The following is a 22,709-nucleotide window of genomic DNA, read 5'->3' as shown; positions in this document are numbered from 1 at the left end:
TCTTCAATGCAGCGAGAAATTCCCGCACTCGGAGGCGTCCTTCAGCTGGCCCCTAAACTAATATATATACTAGTTCAGTGATAATGAACGCCATATTAAAGCCTGGTCACAACAAACCAACGACACACCTTTGCAGCGCCACGACATGAAATTTCATCAAATCGCGGGTCATCTGTGATCGTCGGTATATACGACTGTCGCACGATATTTTGAGCATCGTGGCGCTGTTGTGTGTTGTTGGACGAAAATTTAACATGAACCTTTTTTGCTATACGATTTTTTTTGTCGTGTCACTGTCTTGTGTCTAACGTGAGAGTGTCTTATCACAGTCGTGCGACTGTCTTGCGATAAATACATTGTCGTGGATATACCAACATTTATCATTGTAATAATATAAATTTCGTACGCGACTGCCGTAAGACAATCTCACAACTGTCGCAAGACACTCGTGATACAGTCGCACGATTTTCTCACGAATATCAAATTTCGTACGATGCTCGCAGAACATTGATTGTCTGACGTACAACATATTTTAGTTTTATTAAGAAGAATGCAAAACGGCGGGAATGAATGTTTGGAAAAACATACCGTCTGTCATTTTAATAAGAGGAAGGCTATTCCACCAGTATATTACGCTTGGCCCTGCTAAATGAAATAGGTGGTTTGCCATACCTCAACAAGAGCAAAGTAATATGGTCCTGTTAGCGTTGCTAGACTACCACCTTTCTTTTGATAATTTTCCTTTTCGGGGCCATCCTGAGTTAAATTCGCTAAACAATTATGATATAAACTAATACGAAAAACGTCGTTTATATACTTGGACCGAACTTATGATGAAACTGAATAATATTGAAAGCAAATGGCAAATGTAACGCAATACATCGGGCCTTTTTTATATACTTGTAGTTCAGAGTTAAGCGCGCGAGTGACCAACGACTGTTGTGCGACTGTCATACGACAGTGACACGACAGTATCACGCGCATCCCATGACATGAAAACCTGAAAAATAGCCCACAAACAACTCACGATTGTCATACGACTGTCGCACGACTGTTGCACGACCGACTTGCGACAAACCCACGACAGTACAATAACAATTTAATTTTCTGTCATGTACCCATCGTGGAACCATCGTGGACATCACGTACCTGATGTGACCACTCGATATATTATGGTCCGGTTTGGTGGATAGATGTCCAATTGTTCATCCCCCCTTTTTTCCCTATAATTGCAATAACGGAAAATGTCAATATTGCTACTAAATTATCATCAAAATTGATGTATGTCATTCGTTAACCCCCCCCCCCCCCCCTTAAAAAATAAGGGAAAAGAAAGAGAGATGAGGTTATTTACCCATAGTAATCCCGGCCTTCTCGAGGTATATAACGTTTATTGAAATCTGAGATTGCAAACACGCACATTTAGAACGTCGACGAAATGAGAAATGTTCTCAGTAAAAATAGTCCTAGTAGTCATCATAATTTTATGATGAAGATTACCATGAATTTGAACATTTGTCAGTAGTATTATCATGATTATAACGATCATTTAAGAAAGAGTGATTCAGTTGAGAGGGATACATTTCATTTGCAAATTCAAAAATCGACACCAGGATTTTTGTACGTAAACAAATCGTCTAGATATGTCGCAGGTATTTTAAAGAATATATACATCAAGTGGTCTGTTGTTTAACCTGTATAAAATTAATACAAGTTTAATGAAAGTCAAACGGGCCATGACTAGACAAGCTGTTGGTGTAGTCAGTTTTTTTTTTATCTTTTTTATCTATTTTTTGTACCTTCATACAATTTCATTATTTGAGTGTCTATCGTTTAGCATACTTTCAAAATTTCTTCTTATACGGGATATCCGAAATGCCGCTTTTTACTTGAAATAGTTAGCTGAATTCCAAATTGGTCACCGTTGTCGCACCGTCCCGAAGCCTGAATAGAAAAATTCAGAAGTTCAAATATTGTGGCCGGACTGAGACTGAGAGGAAGGAAATGGTCTGATGGAGATTTCCTGGATTGTTGCACATCATAAAAATACAAAACTTATAAGATTATAACTGCACTCAAAAAGATAGAGTCACCGTTTCTTGGTGGCACGGATCGATGCCCATCCCCCTTTACTTCCGAGGCAAAGTGAGAAAAAAAATCATTAATCATGTATGATCATGTATATTATTTCCTTGATGACTATTGACATTAAACGGGAATAGCCTGCCCTACTCGCGAGAGCCGACTGATATTATATCCCTGCATACTATGAAATAAAGAAGGACATTTTATAGAGTAGGAATATAATGAAAAAAAAATATTGATTTTTTTTCTTCAGATACCGCTTTACACATGTGTACCTCTTGTTTCAAACATGAATTAATCTGCATTCCATGGTTGTTAATCATCATGACAAGAACGTACTGGTAATTTATTAGACCTTGACACAACATATAATATCTTAGCTACGTGGGCAGATTAATGCACAGACTGTTTGATTATGAATGAGATCACGTGGTTCCCGCAAGGTTATTACGTCGCCATTTTGGTCGATGTAAGGGAATCGTAGTGATCAAACTACTATGGAAATACATTCAAAATCTGGAGATATTCGGACCTGTTTTCCTTACACAATCCGTCTTGATTAATGCACTAGCCGAAAGACTTCAGTGTTAAAAGATTTTAAACGGTATCTTTCCCATTAACTCGTAATATTAGTTCACAAAAAGTCTTTCTCCTGTGGCCTTTCTCCTGCACAAATATATAAGGTGTTTGGCCACAAGCTCAAGAGCAATCTGGACAGACGAGGAATATATGGGATAATTCGTCAATACAACGAAATATATATAAATTTCTAAACGCAACGTTTAGAACAAAGTTAAAACAAAGGAAAATGAACTCGCACTGGCAAGGTATTGTAAGAAACTATGCATAAATTATGCAAATTAGCTGAGCCATCTTGGAACTAAAAATTTTGTGTTGTAACCAAAAGGATGGAATGTAACTTAACGGCACCAATAAATTTTCTAGTGCCTCTAATATTTCAAGTAATTCTTTATTTTTCATAATTAACGCCGGGTTATTATTTCTATGTTGTGATTTTTTTTGTCGAATGCCCGTCTCTCAAAACATGGTGACGTGGCTCTTTGTTCATCATAAAAGTTTCAACAAAAAGTTAATAAACTTTATTATTTTGCATGAAAAGAATGTTTTAAAGTTAAAGAAAGATTGTTTTGCAGTTAAATGTATTTAGGGGGGAAGGATGGCTTCAGATTGGGCTCATATGACTTCAATCCGATTTGATTATACTTCCGGAAAGCTGTGTTGATCACATGACTCACCGCCATTGTTGTGATTAGTTGTCAAGGTAAACAGCGGGCACCTGTGACATAACGTGTTTCTAAAAATAGATTCACTGGATTTCACAACACACAGAAGAGCAAACAAAACAAAAGAAACAAAGTTCCTACTAATTTCCTCGTCCTTTATCCAACTTCAGTATTGAGAATGCTTTGACCAAATGTATCCATAAGTTATGAGTATCCCATCACCCATGTTGTATGTAAATTAAAGAAAATATTTGCAAGTGATAAAAATGCAATGACCTCCCTTATCTTTCCACCATACCCCATTTCTCTTGTGTACAATTCCCTTTGGTCCTGGCAGTTTTTTGCCAATTTAGTTTATGTTAAATAATATTTACATTTGTCAATGTTTTATGAACAATTTTCATTTGAAAGGAATATTGTTCAACAGGTTGAAGATCCTTATAATTAAATATAAATTTGCAGTGATTGAAAATTGTAAATTCTGGATTTCCTGAAATTTGCTCATATATCATTATAATTTTAAAAATACAAAGTTCAATCCATCACTGTTAATTGATACTTGTTTATTTGGAATCTTCCCCAATCTGTTCAGCTTAGAGATGATTATTACTTACCAGCTGTTTGTTATTTAGTAATTACAAATAAAGTTTTTTTATTTATTATTTAAATACTTTTAAACCCCCTCCCCAAAACCAAGAAAAGACTGAAAATGAAAAGTAGTATAATTCAAATTTACCCTTGTACATATATGTTTAAAAAAATGCAAATGTAAAAATTATATATCATTTTTTTCATGAAATAAAAATTTGAATGTGTTTGTTTTTTGGATTAAAAAGTCATTTTGATTTCCTATAAGGGCTGTATATTGATTAAGAATAAACCCATCATAGTGCAGGTAATCGTGCAATTATTTTGTCCCTTAAAAAATTATCTATTCGTAATAAAAATAGAATTCTTAACAATATGTTGTGTCTTTTAAAACACAAAAATTTAGGATTTTTCAAAAATTAAATTTTATGAAATGAATAAGGTCAATTTATTTTTCTGGATTTTGTCTGCTTTTAGTTCAGTGACAGTTACCCCAAATAAAAATACCCACTTTTTACTATTTTTTACTGAAAGAAAGTTGTGAAAATAAGGAAATTAAGGACCCCTTTATTGCAATAAAATTTGTTTTTGTCTTAGCATTTATTCAGCGATCATTTATATTAGAATTCCTTAATTTATATGCATCTATTAAAAAATGTATACATATATTTTAAAGACTTAAATTTATCTTAATACATGTACCAATTTAAAAATCCTGTTAACATGGTTAAGAAGGAAGTCATTAGTCATACATGTTAAAATTATTTGACCAGGAAGTTTTTATTTTTATTTAAAGGAAGATGTATCATTTTAAGTACATGTGAATCATACTCCCAGATTTAGTATGTCTAAATAATATTATTGACTTTCATATTGTCCCCATATTCATAGCTGACATTTATTACCATCATTTAAAACCTCTTGTAAGTTGGTTCAGAATTAATTGCATCAAAGCTGAATTAAAGATCACAATTAGGGGAAAAAAATGCCTCAGTCAGGAGGAAAAGTTTGTCAAATAGTTGCTCCACTTTCTTCTCTGGTAAAATGAGGATTAAAAAAAATAAAACAAGAAAACCCTCTAAAAAGCTTATAAAATATTTCTAAAGATTGATATAAAACCAATCATGATATTTCAAGAGCATGCTCAATTGTAGTTATTTCCTTAATTAATAGAGAACAGGGTGTATTAAAAATATAAAACTTGCCCAATTTCAGTGGTTATAAACTCAGTTTCAGGTCTATCTTTGAAAGGGTTCAATTGATTTATTTTTCTAATTTTTCTGTTGAATTATCCAATCTTTGATGACAAAATTTTGGTAAGGTTGAGAGTTGGGCAGTCTATTTGTGATATATAGTAACAAGTTGCCCTCATAGTCAGGCAAATTCAAAGGCACCCTTATTGTGCGACATATATGGTTGATACATGTACATGTACAGATACTTTTTACAGTCCCACTCCTAATCTTACCTTTGTTTTTGAGAAATTTTGTTTAGACAAGTACATGTAAATAGTAATTGTCTACTGTCCAATCCATCACCTTTGTCAATTGTGGAAATAATACCATCATCTCAGCATGCTCAGAATGTTTTTGACAATATTCCTGAAACATTTGCTATAAAACTTTCCCAGTTTCAACAAAGTTATTGAAATTATAATTCAAATCTTTGCCACTTTATATTAACTCGTGGAATATATATGAGATGTGGTAAAATGAAAAGTTTTACAAGAGATTTTCACGATAAGATGTCTCTTGAGCTCTTAAATGATGCTTCTAACATGTCTAAATTAAAAAAATAAACCACAGAGTACATCATAATTCTGGTTTCCATTTAAAGATTTCATGCCATCAAAGTTATGTCTGTATAAAAGATGTACCTACATGTATGGTATGATTGCAAATGAGACAACTAAACCAAGTGAAAAAGAAGCTAACTGTCTTAAGAATATATTAGCAAAATTATGAACAATAAGGTGGTATTTAGCAGAATTTATGAAAAAAAAAGGATTTGATAACGAACAATGTTGCAATTTATTTATTAGTCTTGCCATTTATTTATTAGTCTTGCCATTAGTGTGTACTTTGTTTTTACAAAAATATATTCTATTGTTTCAGGTAAAGCTACTTATGTGATGTGAAAAACCCAATATACTGTGATAAAATGGAACAAGAGGAGGATTATTTTGGTGAAAACAACAATGAAGAAAACGAGAAAAATGACAATGATGAAATGTATGGGGATTTACAAGATGAGCCAAAGGATCTAAAATCTCATTCACCGAAGAAGAGATGGAAAGAAAGACATTCTGGCAATAGCAAAGATTCACAACATCGATCCCCACGTAGAAACTCTGGTGATAAACCTAGCCGTGCTCATGACGATGATGGTTATGGCTCTAAAGACTATAGTCGTAGATCAAGTGGAGATTCAAATGATCATCATCATCGCAGAAAATCAGATGAATTATCAGACGATGAATCACATAAAAAATCTAGTAGAAAACATGATGAGGAAGATAGATACTTAAAATCTAAACAAAGAAAACTTAAAGAAAAACTCAGGAAAATTGAAGCTGAAGATGGAGAAATTTTAGAAGATGGTGAAATTGAGGAAGCAGAAGAAACCAGCTCCAAAAAACAGGAGACCTCAGATTCTAAAAAACTAGAAAGAGAAATTAGTGGTATTTAGACTTTATCTTCTTTTAGCATAATAGTACTTGGGTGAAAGATTACAATCATGCAATTAAAACCCTTTTCTGACTTGATTGATAGTGGTCAATTATCAAGACTTTATCACTACTTAATAAGTACTTATGAAAAAGAAAAAAAGAATAAAGAAGACATAATGGGTTGAACACAACATAAAAAGTCATTCTATACATCCTATCTATGAACATATCAAGCAAAGTACATACATTTTGAAAGGTGCATGTATTTAGTGATGCCATTTTAAAAGTAATATTTACAATTGGAGTTGTCTTCCTTTGTTCATAATTGTAGTTGAACCAATACAATAATGGACTTTATTTCATAATGCTGCCTTTGAATGATTAATGCAAGGCAGTTTTGATTTTAAGTTTGAATACCAAATAAATGCAACTTTGAAACTTCAACTTAAGAAACACACCAAGTTAAACAACAGACAATTTGGCAAAAACATGCACTTCTACACTAGGATTGATATTTCTCATGTAAGTAACACCACCTTTTAGCATCCAATGAATTTGATGAAGAAATTTTGCAAGAAGTAGCAGAGATCTATCTCAGAAAATATTATTATTCGACAAACTAATTTATTACTAATGTTTTTTCAGAGAAAACTGATGCTAGTTTAGAAAATGAAGATAGTGGAGGAGAAATAGAAGATGAAGAAGAGGTTGATAATTCTGAGGATAGAAAGAGGGATAAACATCATGACAAGAGAAGGAAACATAGAGATCATAGGGATAATAAAGATAAAAGGAGGAAATCCAGGGACGATCATCATAAGGTAAGATGAGTTGTTTAAATATTACCTATCATGCCTATAGTCTGTTAAAAATTTCTTCATTCATTTTCATCTTTAATTTATTTATTTCATCCCTCTGCTAAAGATATTTTGAATTAAATGATGTATTTTCAACATTTTTTAGTCACAAAGAAAACCATTTGCCTTAGCCTAATGCCATTATGATTGATTTGCAGTGTGTGTCCCTCTTTAACAAATCTCCAAGGTGTTCAATGTAATGGGCAGGGGTAAAAATTTTTAAAGCTTGTGATTAGGTTACACAACTACTATTCATCTGTTAACAATCTATTCTTTGATTGTAGAAGAAAAAAAGAAGACCTGATTATGTTGACCATGACAAAGTTAATGATGAAGAAATGCAGCAGGCCTGGCCAGGAGGAAGTAAAAAACAGTCCCCTAAAGGTGCTCAGAGACAAGACAGTAAACATGCAAGCAGTCATGGTAATCATGGGAAGAGGGACAGAGACAGGGATAGAAGAAGAAATAGATATCATAGTCCTCCAGGTCCATACGACAGTCCTTATGACAGTCCTCCAGGACCTTATGATAGTCCCTCATATGATGAGGATTCTCAAGAAGAGTAAGCAGAGTGTTCCTTCATTCAGTATTAGATATTAGTATAAAAAAAAGACCAGAGAAGTTTTTATAAGTCATAATTAAAAGGCAAAATTATTTTATTCTTGTTAACAACTAAATGTGCAGGTTTTAAATTTGATTGTTTCAACATTTCAATCTTAAACAAATTGTTATACATTATTTGTAGGTACCAAGATGAAGGATATGATGATTATAAAGATAAGAGGAAACAAAAGAAGAAGAAGAGCATGATGAGTCTTATGCAGGGAGATGAATATTTGGATCCCAGTGTGGCTATTGAAGAAGGGGAGGTTAGTACAGTATTTTGATATTTTGTTCTAAGGGAGGCAACCATTACAAATTTCTATTGACTAAAAATGTTGATAAAACAAGGAAGCTAAACCTGCAATTGCTTATCCAAAAACCCTTCCCATTGTAATAAATAAATCGGACAAGTCTTTCAAAGACAGGATTTCCAAAATGCCTCACTTTCATTTGTTATTTTCAGATTGTTTAAGTATAAATCTATTACTTAAATCAAAAATTTATACATTTCATTTTAAATATTCCCAAGAGCCACAGGACACTGACAGAAATCTGATGAGATTAAGTTAGCAAATTATAAAAAAATATCCAAACAACTGGAGAAATCAGTGGTATTTAACCTTTATCTTTTTTAGCATATAAAAAAGTTAATTTATTTCAAGAGAAATCCAAAGATTCAAATTTCCTCTTTTAAAGTCACTGTTTAGTCTGTAATATCGGAATTATTATAAAATGTCGGAATCAATGTCAATCATGTTCTGTTTATAGTTCATCACTTTTAAAATTTTAATTTTGGGAATTAATGAATAATTAACTAAAAATGTTGGTAAAACAAGGAAGCTAAATCTGCAATTACTTATCCAAAAACCCTTCCCATTGTAATAAATAAAAATAAAGAACTGAAGAAGGCCAATGGCTGAAAAGTCTTGAAAAATTGGTTTATTTAAACAAGTATATATAAACTATGTTCCCTATTGGAATTTTAAAAACAAAAAATTAATGAATGGTAACACAAAATTATTAGCTATGTACATTGAATTATACAAAACATGTATTTGTAACTTCTTTATTTTTTACTAGAACTTGTATAAAAAAAATAGAGAAGGAGGAAACAAGAAACAAAAACAAAAAAATTACCAGAACAACAAAAGAAAATTTGATCGTCAACATTCAGAACAACAACCACCAAAGAAAAAGCCATTGTTAGATACACCAATGGATGAGAGACCTGTCTGTAGGTTTTACAAGGAGGGAAAATGTCATAAGGTAAGAGCTTAGAATTAGGAGACATGTGTTTAATTATACTCTGGCTTCCCCCACCAATAAAAACTGGCAGCCACAAAATAGGCTTAATGCAGTGCTTAAAAGTGGCCTGAAAACAACAAAAATCAAATTAAATCATGTGTTTGATTGTAATTTGTACATTTAGGAAAAGAACTTTATGTAGGCTTAATAACACTGAAACATGAAAATGTGATCAGTCAATTATTTTTCCTTCCAATAAAGACAAGGATTTATTACATGAAAAATTTACAAAGTAAACAACAGGAAAGATGTTGGATAAATCGAATATTTCATTTTTTTAAATCAAATTTTGGATAATTAGCTTTATTTTTATAAAATTTAAGCTTTTTGAATATCCCAAGGTTTGAACCAATAATAAGCAGTACTCACACTTCTTTAGAAACCTAGGGAAAATGACTTCTCTTTATGGAATTGTTATTGGGAAGATGTCAGACTTCCAACAGTGCATGTATATGTGTGCTCTCTATTATCTACTATATTGATATATTTAACAGTCTACTGATGATATTAGAGATCTTACTATTGTAACATGGAATTTACGAAAATTAAGAAAAAGTTGTATACAAAACAATTTGCATTTTTATTTTCAGGGAGCAGATTGTCCATTTAATCATGAATTTAGTGAAAAGAAGCCAGAATTATGTAAATACTACTTAGGAGGATCTTGTTCTAAGGGAGATAACTGCATCTTTATGCACAATATCCTTTTTGTAGATAAAAAACAAAAAAAAGTAACAAGAGTTGGGATAATACATTGTTATGTTTGTGGCAAGATTTTCATCTATTGATTTTGAATCTGGAAATCAACTTGATAATTTATTAATTAACTGGTTAATTAAAGTAATAAAAACATTATAATTTGAGTATCCGTTGGTTTTATGATTAAATTGCACGTAAAATGTAGGAATTTAGTTGCACAATATGAGTTGAATATGTAAAATTTTGCAGAATTAAAGTAGAATTATCAAAACATACAGATGCAAATATGCAGAGAACTGTACACCAACAAATTTGTATATGTACAAATTGTAATAGAAAATTTGTTCATAAGAGATAATTATTAAACTTATTTTAACTTTTGTTTGAATTGTATTCCTTAACTTTTTTTATGTGAATATCCATGTAAATTTTACCACACTGGACAGGAGTGTTACCAAGGTGATAACTGTAAATTTTCCCATGATGAACCAAGTGATGAAACAGCTCCAATTGTGGAAAGGGTATGTTGTTATAATATTAATCAGGTTATCTTTCTTTGATTTGAAATAGACATTTTAAACAGTTTTCAAAAACATTCTTTAAAATATTTCCAGAAGTGAAACATTATTGATGATTTACTGTTACATTGGTTGCAACATGGTCTCGTTATATTTTATTAACACTGTTGACAGATGTTCTATATAAATAACAGAAGATGTGGGATTAGACAGAAACTCACTGGTACAGTAAAACAAAACTTTTAAAAAATGTTTCCCAATCCACTGTCAATAAATATGTTTAAACTAACATAAAACTTAAAAAGAGGTTTGTGTATATGTTAAGTGTAAGTGGTATATATTTTAGATGAACTCTAGAGGTGATCACCATGGCGAGGAGGAGGAATATGGTCGACAACAGAAACAAGGAGTGCTAGGTAAAAACTTGATGTTTGAAAAGGATAGTTAGTATTAATAATAGTATTTATTACATCTTTATGTCTTAATTTAATAGCTTTTACTATTTATTTACTGGTGAAACACTGATGTGCTTTGCAGTCACTCATTGGTTCAATTTTAATATTTCATAGACTTTATTTTGATAATGTAATTCACAAACAATAAAATCTCAAAGAGACCAATTTATCAAATGGTTAGACATAACTAAAAAGGATTTATTGAAATGTGGGATATATTACATTTTGTCTTGTTCCACTGCACAAATTTTGCTCCAGAAATACAAATACTTTTTTTTTTTAAGTTTTATAAATGTAATTTTTTGGGGTAGTGAGTTTTTTTTGTGTGTGTACATGAACTTGACATTTTGTTTATATGGAGATTGTTATATATTAACAGGATCCCCACCTAGACATTTAAAGGAACAGATGGAAAGAATAAAGAAAATTCCATCTTTATTTGACATTCAAACATTTCCTCCAGGGCAAAGTCCTCAGAAACCAGGACCACAAGGAGGTCCTATGAATAACTCTCCACAACAGAGGATGCAAGGTCCAAATCAGGGACAGGCCCCACGGTGAGTACTCCTATTTTGAAATTCTATGACACACTATGCAAAGAACCTCGAGCTGTATTGACATGGTGGTTGTATGAAATTGTTTCACAACAAAGAAAAGTCACTTTTTTGTGCAGAAGAATGCACTACTAAATAACTGTTTTCTAGTCTATGAGATCTCTACTTTGGCAACATAATATATATCATATGGTACAGTTAAGTAGTTGTACAATGACTTTTGTTTAAATTGCAACAAATAATTTAAATTTTTATTGTCTTTCAGACCAGTTGGATTTTATAATGACACCATGCAAGGGGGAATGAGGGGACCACCACCAGGTGGACCAATGGGTCCACAGATGAACATGCCACCTGGACAGATGGGACCTCAGGGTCCAGGTCAGATGGGGCCCCCTGGACCAATGGGAGGACCACAGGGCCCTATGAATATGCCACCAAATTCTATGGGGCATGGACCAATGCAGATGGGAGGTCCACCTAACTCCATGGGACATATGATGGCACCAGGGATGCAGCAAGGTCCAATGCAAGGGCAGATGGGAGGACCAATGCAACAAGGACAGATGGGAGGACCAATGCAACAAGGACAGATGGGAGGACCAATGCAACAAGGACAGATGGGAGGACCAATGCAACAAGGACAAATGGGTGGTCCAATGCAACAAGGACAAATGGGAGGTCCTCCAATGCCAATGGGACAACAAGGACCACGAATGATGAATCAACCAATGGGTCCTCCAGGGCCTATGGGTGGACCAAATGGAATGAACAATCCCAATCTAAATCCAGCTTTAGCGATAGTTGGTGCTCTACTTCGTCATGTAAATCCAAATATATCACCACAAGTCAGTCAGGCAATGTCAGTCCCAAATATGCAGAATCCTCGTCAGGCAATGGGCATACTCAGTCCAAACCATCCTGGAATTGACAGTCACGACCCTAGACAAAACTTTAAAAATCCCATGATGAATACAGATTCAAGTCAGGAGGAAGCCTACAGTCCAGGAGATGATGAGGATGATGAGATGCCTTATATAAAAACTGAAGAGGATGGCACTAAAGCAGGTTAGTTATAGCAGGATTATAACTTGGGTCAAATTTTGTTTTGGCTTAACTGGTCTAAATAAAATTATCAAACAAATTTATTCACATTGGTCTCTTTTAAAACTCAGATTAAGAAAACTTCCATATTGTCAGAAAATTTTGCCTGAAGATTTCTCCTATATCAACATCATAAAAGTAGTCTACTTTGTGACTAAAGAGTAGAGTCCTTTTAAAGTATGAATAATCATGCTGATTTCACTTAAACTTGTGTTAAGTCAAAGGGACTTAAAAACATGTCAAAGTTTATGTTGCTTAAAACAAGAACCAATTTCATACCAAAATAAAACTTGTTAATAATACAAGTAAGTCATTTAGCTTGAAATTAAATGCATGAACGATTATGGGAAAACGTTTTGATATTAAGCATGTATAATGATTTTTAATATACCTTTATTTTATTTTTAAGGAAAGATAAAGAATGAAGAAACAGATGAAAATGAGAAGAAGTTGGCCCAGATGGGATTAGATCTTGGATCACTGAGTCAACTACCTGCCAAACAAAGGGAGTTAATGATGAGACTACAACAACATGGGGGCCAATCAGAGGGAGAAGAGGATAAAACAATCATTAAAAGGGAACGCAAAGATAGCTGTAGCTCTGCTGAGGAAAACAAATCAAAACCTGTTAAAGGTACTGTCATTTCAGATGTCCAAATGTAGATTGTAGTTGTGATTTTTCGAATTTTGATAATGTAATTATTGGGAATACTTTGTTTATATCAGATTCATCATATGTTTTCTTACTTGTCAATACAAAAGAGGGACGAAAGATACCAGAGGGACAGTCAAACTCATAAATCAAAAATAAACTGAAAACACCATGGCTTAAAATGAAAAGGACAAACAGACAAACAATAGTACACATGACACAACATAGATAACTAAAGAATAAACAACACAAACCGCACCAAAAACTAGGGGTGATCTCAGGTGCTCCGGAAGGGTAAGCAGATCCTGCTCCACATGTGACATCCGTTAGGAAATACAAATTAGGAAATAGAAAGTAATGGGGTCATAAGAGTTATAAACAGAAAAAGCGAAAGGATCGTAGGAGTCAAATGGGAAAATATTGTGTAGGATCATCACTGTGTATCATCAGTACAGCTGATATAGCCATTAAAGGTACTTCGAAGCGAGAAAAGCTATATAGCAAACCTTCACTTTAATAACTATGCACCATACAGAAGGATTTATGTGGTCAACTACACATATACACTGTACACAATGCTTCTTTAAGGAATACAATTTTGAAAAATAACATTATGTATGAAAGGTTTCAATGCCAATTATTGAAACTGCTATTCTTATTGAGCACATACAGTGGGCTTCTGTCAGAAAAAGAGCTGCAATGAATATAGAATCGTATTGGATGAGACGAGCACCAACTTCTTTAACAAGTATTTGCACATGATTTTAATTAGTGTTCTTGTTTTGGGCAAATAGTGAGACTTCTCTAATCATCAATTTACAACCAAATCATTTCTCAAAACAACAACTATGTTTAAATTGACGCACGCAGTGATATTTTGTAACCAAAACAAAAATTGTCTTACTGTGTCAGTTAAAAATCCATCATGCTCACTAGGTTAGTACCCATATTTGCTGTACTGATGATACACAGTGATCATAGAAGTCTGCAATGTAACCCTCAATTAATGTTACTATATAAATAAAATTTTCCACTGTGTCATATGATAACTTGAACATTGTTTATTTTGTTTTTCAGTTGAGGATGATAATTGGTATTCGAGTGATGAAGATGATGGAGGTGCTCCAAAACTTACAGATGTTCTTAAAAATCTGGGCAAGAAGGAGGTAGGGCTATTGTAGGACTTTTGTTACTGTTTCTTCCTTTGGAAGATATTTACACATTCTCTAGCATGGTTATCAAAGTTCACAAATGTATAATTAGATTTTCTCTGTGCACCAGAGCTGTTTGTTATCAATGAGAATAATATCCATATTTGGAAGATGCATGTGAAGCTAAAAATACTTTTAAGACACTCTGAATGAAATGAAAATAAACCATATTTCAAAATACTTTTAATACTTTTACTGATTGAAATGAGATCTTCAAGACAGCAAGGTAACAACACAAATAGCTAAAAGTCATCTGGAGGTCAACATATTGTACCAACAGTTGTCTCATCAGCATTTATTTTACATCTCCTTATTTTATATTTAAGTATATCACCAGAGTTTCTTGTTTTACTACTTTTATTATTTGTATTTGTAGACTTCAGATCCTTCACAAGGTTCCTCTATTAATGTGATGCAGATGATCAATGCTATAAAGAGTCAGTCTGGGTAAGTACTCTTCTATGATTACATAAAATATATTAATGGCATACAAATAGTTTAGATATTCTAATTTATAAGAAAGTGACATATTTTTCTTCATTTGTGTAATTAACAGAATCATTGCAGCCAAGTTATGATTAATACCAAGAACATGGATGAAACCAAAATGATAAGAAAAAAAAGAAGTATAATTTTTTTTTTATTTTTTTTATGGAAATAGGTTTATAATAAAAAAAAATAGTATGACTTCATCACACTTATTTGTTTTTATGTAATTGACTTAATGTGATAAATATTATGAATAAATTATTTAAAGGAAAGAATAATTTGTTACTAGTACATGTTTTTAAATGAAGATCTTTTTTTACAGCCCAGCTACAAATCCTCCTGTACGAGACCCAAGACAACGCAATATGGACCCTCGTGCTATGCCCCATGGCAATGATCCTGCAGGTCACATGGGTTTTCCCCATCCTGCAGATCCTAGAACATTTACTAGTGGATTAACTGTGCCACCGGTCAATAAATGGAATAGTGAACCAGCAATAATAAATTCACGACCAGGTGATGCAGAATGGAGGTGTATTATAGTAACTGTAGATCCTTCACGAAGGTTAGAACCACCGCAAGGGATTAATTTGTTAGATCCACAGTTCAAAAATGATCCAAGGATGAAAAAATTCTTAGATCATTTAAATATGAAAAGTCATAAGGAAAATAAAAATCCACATGAACTTAGTCAGGCAGCTGACATTAAACCTGCAGATCCTAGATCTAAACCTAGTGCTCTATTGCAGGATCCAAGAATGAAAAAGCAAGGTGAACCTAGTGCTAAACCTATAGATCCTCGCTTACAAAGGACAATATCGGAAAATGCCTCAAGTCGAGCAAATGATCCACGAATGCGTGGAATGTCAAATCCACCAAGTGGTGTTCATAATCTCCCTGTTCGTCCAATAGACCCAAGGTCTAGTGTTGCTACGTCAAGACCAAACGATCCAAGATTCTCACGTCAAATGAGCCATGATAGCAGTTCAGGAGGAATGGTTATCAATGTACCGAAGCCTAGCGACCCAAGATTATTACCGATAAGTCTTGGTGAAATCGCTAGTCCTTCACCTTCTGATATATTAGCTAGTTTACAATATCCCACTGATTCTGATTCTGAACAAAAACCAGATCCTTTAGGAATTAAGAGACAAAACTCAGTTCGAGATCCTAGAGCAAAGTCAGAAACCCCTGTGGTAGAACAAAATACTGACTCACCTAATAACTTAGGTCGACAGATAAGTGGTGGAGGATCTGATTCTGATAGCACATCACAAAGTGGTGACGCAGCAAAAACTAAAATAGACTATAGGAATGATCCAAGATTTAAAGTGAAAATCAAACCAGCAAGTGTGGCAAGTGAGACTGGACAGAGACGTTATGGGGGACAACGGAAAGGTAGCATGGAATATAGTTCTCCACTTGATGCTGAAAGTGAACAAAGAGATAACTCTGGATATAACAGTTACAATCGACCACCAGTTAATAATCCTAAACCAGCTGTTAAACAAGACCCAAGGACTCAGAAGATTGAACCTCGTGTTAAAACGGAGCCTGAAAATCTGTCAATAGCAGAGTTACCAGACTTTATTCCACCTCCAGTGGAAGAAAACATTAGTACAAAACTTTACTTTAAACAAATGGATCCTACAGCATCACCATTCTGTTAGCTTTTGATCTCCATTGACAAGTTAGATATATTGTATCAGTATTTTACTTTGTGTTCATGTGTACAAAGTGAAATTAGAGAACTAATTCACATTTAATGGGGCTATTACTTTTCAGTACATGATGCATATTATGGTTACTGTTAAATAAAATGTAACCAATATTTTTACTGAAAATTATAGATTTATAAATATAAATTGTCCTTTCCAATTATACTGGACCAACTAACAAATATATGCCATGCCATGATAAGCTTCTGAAATACATATTAACATAAATGGACCAATAAGTCAAATATAGACTGATTATTGTACAGTGTACCTAATCTGTCAAATGGAGATAGTATTACACAATTTGTTATGTAAATTTGTTGTCCTGTCCTAAAGTTATGTGTGTGTGTGTGTGTGTTCATAAGTGTTTTAGTATACACGAAGGATATTCAAAGATTTGTGTATACATGTGTATATTTGTGAATATTAAATGCTTGCTAAAATAGAAGTGTATCAATCTGATGAGAAAGTAATGAGTTGCAGCTCATGGATTTTACTTTTCCCATATGTCCTGAGTGGGTTTGTGCATTTGATAGGCGAAACTTCCAGTTTGTCTGACTTCCTAGCTTTAAGAGTAAACTTTAGACTGGCATGTTCAGTTCATCAACAAGGGCTGTTTTGTGTTCAATTTTTTACAAAATTACTTGCATTATGACTCATAATATTTGAGCCAAACTATATTTTTGGAATACTGAAATAGAAGTTGTACACAATTTGACATAATGACATGGGTTTGATAAATGTTGTCTCTATGACACATTCCCAATTTCCATTCTCAATATTATAATAACTGAATGTCTTCCAAGAAGAGTACACATTTCTTCCCTGGTACTGAGCCAATGATATTTATTATAGAAATTTTGAGGGGGGGGTACTCACTTTGGATAGATGGTGAAAACAATCCATGAGGTGTATTTTGTATATTGCAATTCAGAAACTAACTTGTTACAAAATAATGTTACATTTTGCATTTATCATGTATAAATTATGAAAGATATTTTTAATTATCATGACTGTTACAACTATTCACAATTCAATAATCTATCTGTAATACCTATTTAAAATGTTTGATTTCAGTGTGATGTATTTAAGACTTGAAAACTGTTATGATTTAACAGGTGATAGTAAAAAAATGTATGTGTTGTCCAATGAAAATAAAAAAAATACATATTTAGTTTGAACTTTATATGTTTTAACATTTTAACATTTTTTAAAGAATAATATGATATACATTCAGATTATGTATTACAAAAGATTAAATTTATATATGTGAACCTTCATTGTTATGAAATTTCCAAACTTATCAAGCAATAGTACAGGAAGTTTCTATCTTTTATTATTCAGTTAGGGTCTGACTCTGACTTACTAAATTAATTTTTTCCAAGACAGATTTTTTCACCAGTATAAAATAGAGTTAAGGCAATGAGGAGAAAGGGCAGTTTCATTGAATTCTGTAAGATTACCAGGCAAAGCACTTTAAAGTCGCTGCTATCAGAGGTTGTATCAACACTATTAATATATTGCAATAAGTATTGTCCTAAGATAAGTGTTTGTTACAATGAAACAGCTCTGATGTGATTGCTAAACAAAAGAAGGGATTTTATTTGATGACTTTTTAAATTAAACAACAAAAGTTCCTTCTCTTTGATATATATTTCCTTTGCTTTATTTCTTCTGATCTTGACCTCTTGATCTTTTATTCTCTGAACCGTTATACCACCATCACTGTGTTAGAACTTACTCTAAATGATATACAATGTACATGTTCTTCCAAATTGAGAAAATACATTGAAAGATCTTGTGAAAGAATTATTATTATCTATCCAGTTTGATAAAACATTAGAAATATGTTTGAACGAACAGAGATGTCTTGAGATGTCTACAATTTTATGTATTTATATTTATCTTACATGTGTCTTTCTATCAAATTAAATTTGTACTTCAAGTTTTTGGAAAAAAACGTAGATGTTAAATAGGAGTAAGTTAAAGCAGTTGATATATAGCGTTGTGATTGAGAGTGTTCCTCAAACCCATGCCTCACTTTTCAATCATTTTAAAATCTTCTTTCTCTTAGTTTTGAATTATAATTCTATGTATTTTATACCACCGATTTTTAATGTGTGATACTTTACTCAGAAGGTTATTGATTTTCTATGCTTTACTCCATATTTTTATCTTGTTGAATCTCTTTGTAAATATATAATCACCATGGTAATGTCACCATGGATATGTCACTAATGATTCTAAGTCAAATATATTTATACTACTCACAGAAGAAGAAATTGTTGTTATATTATCTTATTTAAATCATTTAATGGATTTGAAATTTTTGACAAAAATTGCAAAAGCTTGATAATTGTTCAAAAAGAAAAATATATACTTTCAGTGGTTTTAATTATATTTAGAATCAGAATGAAAACTTGCAGTCTGCACCATTAACCACTAGTCCGTTGTTCAAGAAAAGTAAAATTTTATTTGAACTGGTAAGTTTTGCAAAAATTTGTTTAGACCAGTAAGAAAAATAATGAAATATAGATTTTTTGACTATTAGTTTAAAAAGTTTTTGATGCAGAACAGAAAAGATGCAAAAAATCAAAGTTTTTAAATGCTGATCAGCACAATTGAGTTGAATTAAATCCATAAACAGTCATGGTAGTTGATGGAAGAATCTGTTGTTGTCTCCCTTTGTTTTGATTGTACATTAGCAGACATTTGTATAAAATAGACTTGTTACTTAGTAACCCTAAAAATAAAATACCAAATACCATATTTAGTTGTTATTTCACAGATATTATTAAATTAATTATACATGTATGTAACTTCACCCCCAATCTCTAAAGTTTGGACACTATGTGGGCATTCATTAAACATGAATGATTGATAGTTGATATATAGATACACTCAAGATCATAAGCAGTTTAGAAATAACTGTTCAAAAACCATTAATTGTAAATTGTATAAATATATACAGTTGCACTGGTACTTGATTATGGTTTGTATGGGGTTTGACTTTACAGCAAGTTGGTGAATGGATGTTTTTATTGTTTTATAAGGTAATAGTTTGCATTAAGAGGCTATCAAATACAGAGCTTTATGTTATGGGTTGGCAAGACTCTGCTCTTGTTTCTAAATGCAAATTGTATAGATAATTAGCTCCAACCCTAGTGACGGCTCACCCTAAAGTGATCAGTCTGTCCAGAACAAATTGTGTCCACTCTTTACCTGGAGAACCATTGTAAATTCATACTATAGAATTGGAAAGTATATCAAAAGGGGTGTTAAAATGTCTACAACTTCGAATTCCAAGGTCAAGATAAAAAACTACCCCATGTCTTATGGTAAAGATACAAATGTTTTACCTTACACTATTTACAGCAGGGCCCACAGATGGCTTGAATCTCAATGATGTCTAGTTTAGGACAATGACCAATGTTATAGTTAAACCAGATATGGTACACCTTATGCTACTGTGACAAAAAAAGCTTACATGGTCAGTTGAGCTTATATCAGTGGTGGATCCAGAACTTTTCATGAGATGCTTCAGTGATTCCATATATAATTAACCAAATTTGTCCCACAAAAAGGGGTGGCTGGACCCCTTCCCTTAAATTGGCCTCTGTATATGGTTAGATCTGTTGACATTGTGGTTGTTTTGAGAGCTACCATGAGACCAGAAGATCTTACATGATTACATTGATCAGTTGACATTGTGGTTGTTTTGAGGCAATCGGAGAAAAAAATCTTCCATGGTCAGTAAAGGTTATATGGTTTGATCTATTGACAATGTGGCTGTTTTAAGGCCACCATGAGACAAGAAAATGTTGCATGGTCAGTTGATGTTACATGATTTGATCTGTTATACATTTGGGTTGTTTTGAGGCTATAATGAGACAAGAAAAGCTAAACATGTTCCAAGTTGAGGTTACATAGTTTGATCTGCTAACATATCTGTTTACATTTGGGTTGTTTTAAGGCTATCATGAGACAAGAAAGGCTAAACATGGTCCAAGTTGAGGTTACATAGTTTGATCTGCTAACATATCTGTTAACATTTGGGTTGTTTTAAGGCTATCATGAGACAAGAAAAGCTAAACATGTTCCAAGTTGAGGTTACATAGTTTGATCTGCTAACATATCTGTTTACATTTGGGTTGTTTTAAGGCTATCATGAGACAAGAAAAGCTTACATGGTCCAAGTTGAGGTTACATAGTTTGATCTGCTAACATATCTGTTTACATTTGGGTTGTTTTAAGGCTATCATGAGACAAGAAAAGCTAAACATGGTCCAAGTTGAGGTTACATAGTTTGATCTGCTAACATATCTGTTTACATTTGGGTTGTTTTAAGGCTATCATGAGACAAGAAAGGCTAAACATGGTCCAAGTTGAGGGTACATAGTTTGATCTGCTAACATATCTGTTAACATTTGGGTTGTTTTAAGGCTATCATGAGACAAGAAAAGCTAAACATGGTCCAAGTTGAGGTTACATAGTTTGATCTGCTAACATATCTGTTAACATTTGGGTTGTTTTGAGGCTATCATGAGACAAGAAAAGCTAAACATGGTCCAAGTTGAGGTTACATAGTTTGATCTGCTAACATATCTGTTTACATTTGGGTTGTTTTAAGGCTATCGTGAGACGAGAAAAGCTAAACATGGTCCAAGTTGAGGGTACATAGTTTGATCTGCTAACATATCTGTTTACATTTGGGTTGTTTTAATGATATCATGAGACGAGGAAAGCTAAACATGGTCCAAGTTGAGGTTACATAGTTTGATCTGCTAACATATCTGTTTACATTTGGGTTGTTTTAAGGCTATCGTGAGACGAGAAAAGCTAAACATGGTCCAAGTTGAGGTTACATAGTTTGATCTGCTAACATATCTGTTTACATTTGGGTTGTTTTAAGGCTATCATGAGACAAGAAAAGCTAAACATGTTCCAAGTTGAGGTTACATAGTTTGATCTGCTAACATATATCTGTTTACATTTGGGTTGTTTTGAGGCTATCATGAGACAAGAAAAGCTAAACATGGTCCAAGTTGAGGTTACATAGTTTGATCTGCTAACATATCTGTTTACATTTGGGTTGTTTTAAGGCTATCATGAGAAGAAAAGCTTACATGGTCAGTTGAGGTTACATAGGATATATCTCTTCAAAAACTTCTTAGTCATAAAAACTTATTCATTTTAAACATTTAAACCTGTCAAAATACTGCAAAAAATTGGGAGCTGACTTTTCACAGTGTTATCAGCTCAGTGGCCATCTTAATCTTCCAAATTGCCAAATAGTTGTCAGGCTCCTTTTAATGAGTTTTTGACCCTGGATGACCTTTTCCAATTTTTGCACTTTTGTCGAATATGAAAAGAAACTACAAACGAAAAAAAAAAAATGTTATGGTAATATTTTTGGGTTGACTAGTCGACAGGTTGACAAGATGACAATATAGTTGAATTGAAGTTATGTTTGACAGTTCGAATAGAATTTATATAGCGTAAAATAGTATTACTGGTGGCTGGTAGACTGCCTGGTAATTTGACGGAGAGAAATTACAACTCTAATAGACCTATACACTTTACGACCTTTCAACTTGTCAAACTGTCAACTTGTCGAATTTATTATCATTGTCGACCTTTCTGGTATTAACCGGTCAACTTGTGAGTCTGTCAAATTATGTATATCTGAACCTTTTTACTCCTCTGATCTTCCGATGGAACTACGGTATCATTTATCCTGCTTGGCCCGGACTTATTGTTCTAAGGTTGACAATTTTTACCAAATATGAAATTTACTGAAACTATAGTTGATAAGAGAGAAACTATAAATAGCAAATATGACCAGTAAATGAGATTGGAAATGGGGAATGTATCAAAGAGACAACAACTCGTCCAAAGAAAACAGTAAACAGCAGAAGGCCACCAATCGGTCTTCAATGCAGCAAGAAATATGTAAAAA

General features: G+C 33.0%; 2 protein-coding genes across 10 annotated transcripts in view; one reads left to right on the top strand and one right to left on the bottom strand.

Annotated features, from left to right (window-relative positions):
- The window catches only part of LOC134685396 (transcription elongation factor SPT5-like), a 46,076-nt gene extending 43,653 nt beyond the window's left edge, over window positions 1–2,423 (bottom strand). Inside the window, exon 1 of the mRNA XM_063545126.1 lies at window positions 2,361–2,423. Coding sequence (XP_063401196.1) covers window positions 2,361–2,411 — 51 coding nt within the window. The 5' untranslated portion in view covers window positions 2,412–2,423. The remainder of the gene's footprint in view (window positions 1–2,360) is intronic.
- On the top strand, window positions 2,346–19,517 carry LOC134685395 (zinc finger CCCH domain-containing protein 4-like). Of its 9 annotated transcripts, none has more exons than XM_063545121.1 (15): window positions 2,346–2,426; window positions 6,032–6,597; window positions 7,231–7,406; window positions 7,727–8,004; window positions 8,188–8,311; window positions 9,126–9,311; window positions 9,941–10,049; window positions 10,461–10,570; window positions 10,914–11,010; window positions 11,402–11,579; window positions 11,842–12,644; window positions 13,090–13,314; window positions 14,410–14,498; window positions 14,920–14,990; window positions 15,355–19,517. In XM_063545121.1, exons 2-15 carry the CDS (start codon window positions 6,078–6,080, stop codon window positions 16,700–16,702), a joined length of 4,314 nt encoding a protein of 1,437 aa, XP_063401191.1. In that variant the 5' UTR covers window positions 2,346–2,426; window positions 6,032–6,077; the 3' UTR covers window positions 16,703–19,517. The 9 variants fall into 9 exon arrangements, with proteins under 9 accessions (XP_063401191.1, XP_063401195.1, XP_063401187.1 ...); XM_063545125.1 differs by lacking the exon at window positions 2,346–2,426 and adding an exon at window positions 2,458–2,689 and having other exon boundaries at window positions 10,914–10,983; XM_063545117.1 differs by lacking the exon at window positions 2,346–2,426 and adding an exon at window positions 2,458–2,689.
- The last annotated feature ends 3,192 nt before the right edge of the window (window positions 19,518–22,709 follow it).

Source organism: Mytilus trossulus, chromosome 9 (assembly GCF_036588685.1).
Source record: "Mytilus trossulus isolate FHL-02 chromosome 9, PNRI_Mtr1.1.1.hap1, whole genome shotgun sequence".
Lineage (NCBI taxonomy): Eukaryota > Metazoa > Mollusca > Bivalvia > Mytilida > Mytilidae > Mytilus > Mytilus trossulus.
The sequence above is the reverse complement of the archived record's forward strand: the minus strand, read 5'-3'. Positions and strand labels throughout refer to the sequence as shown.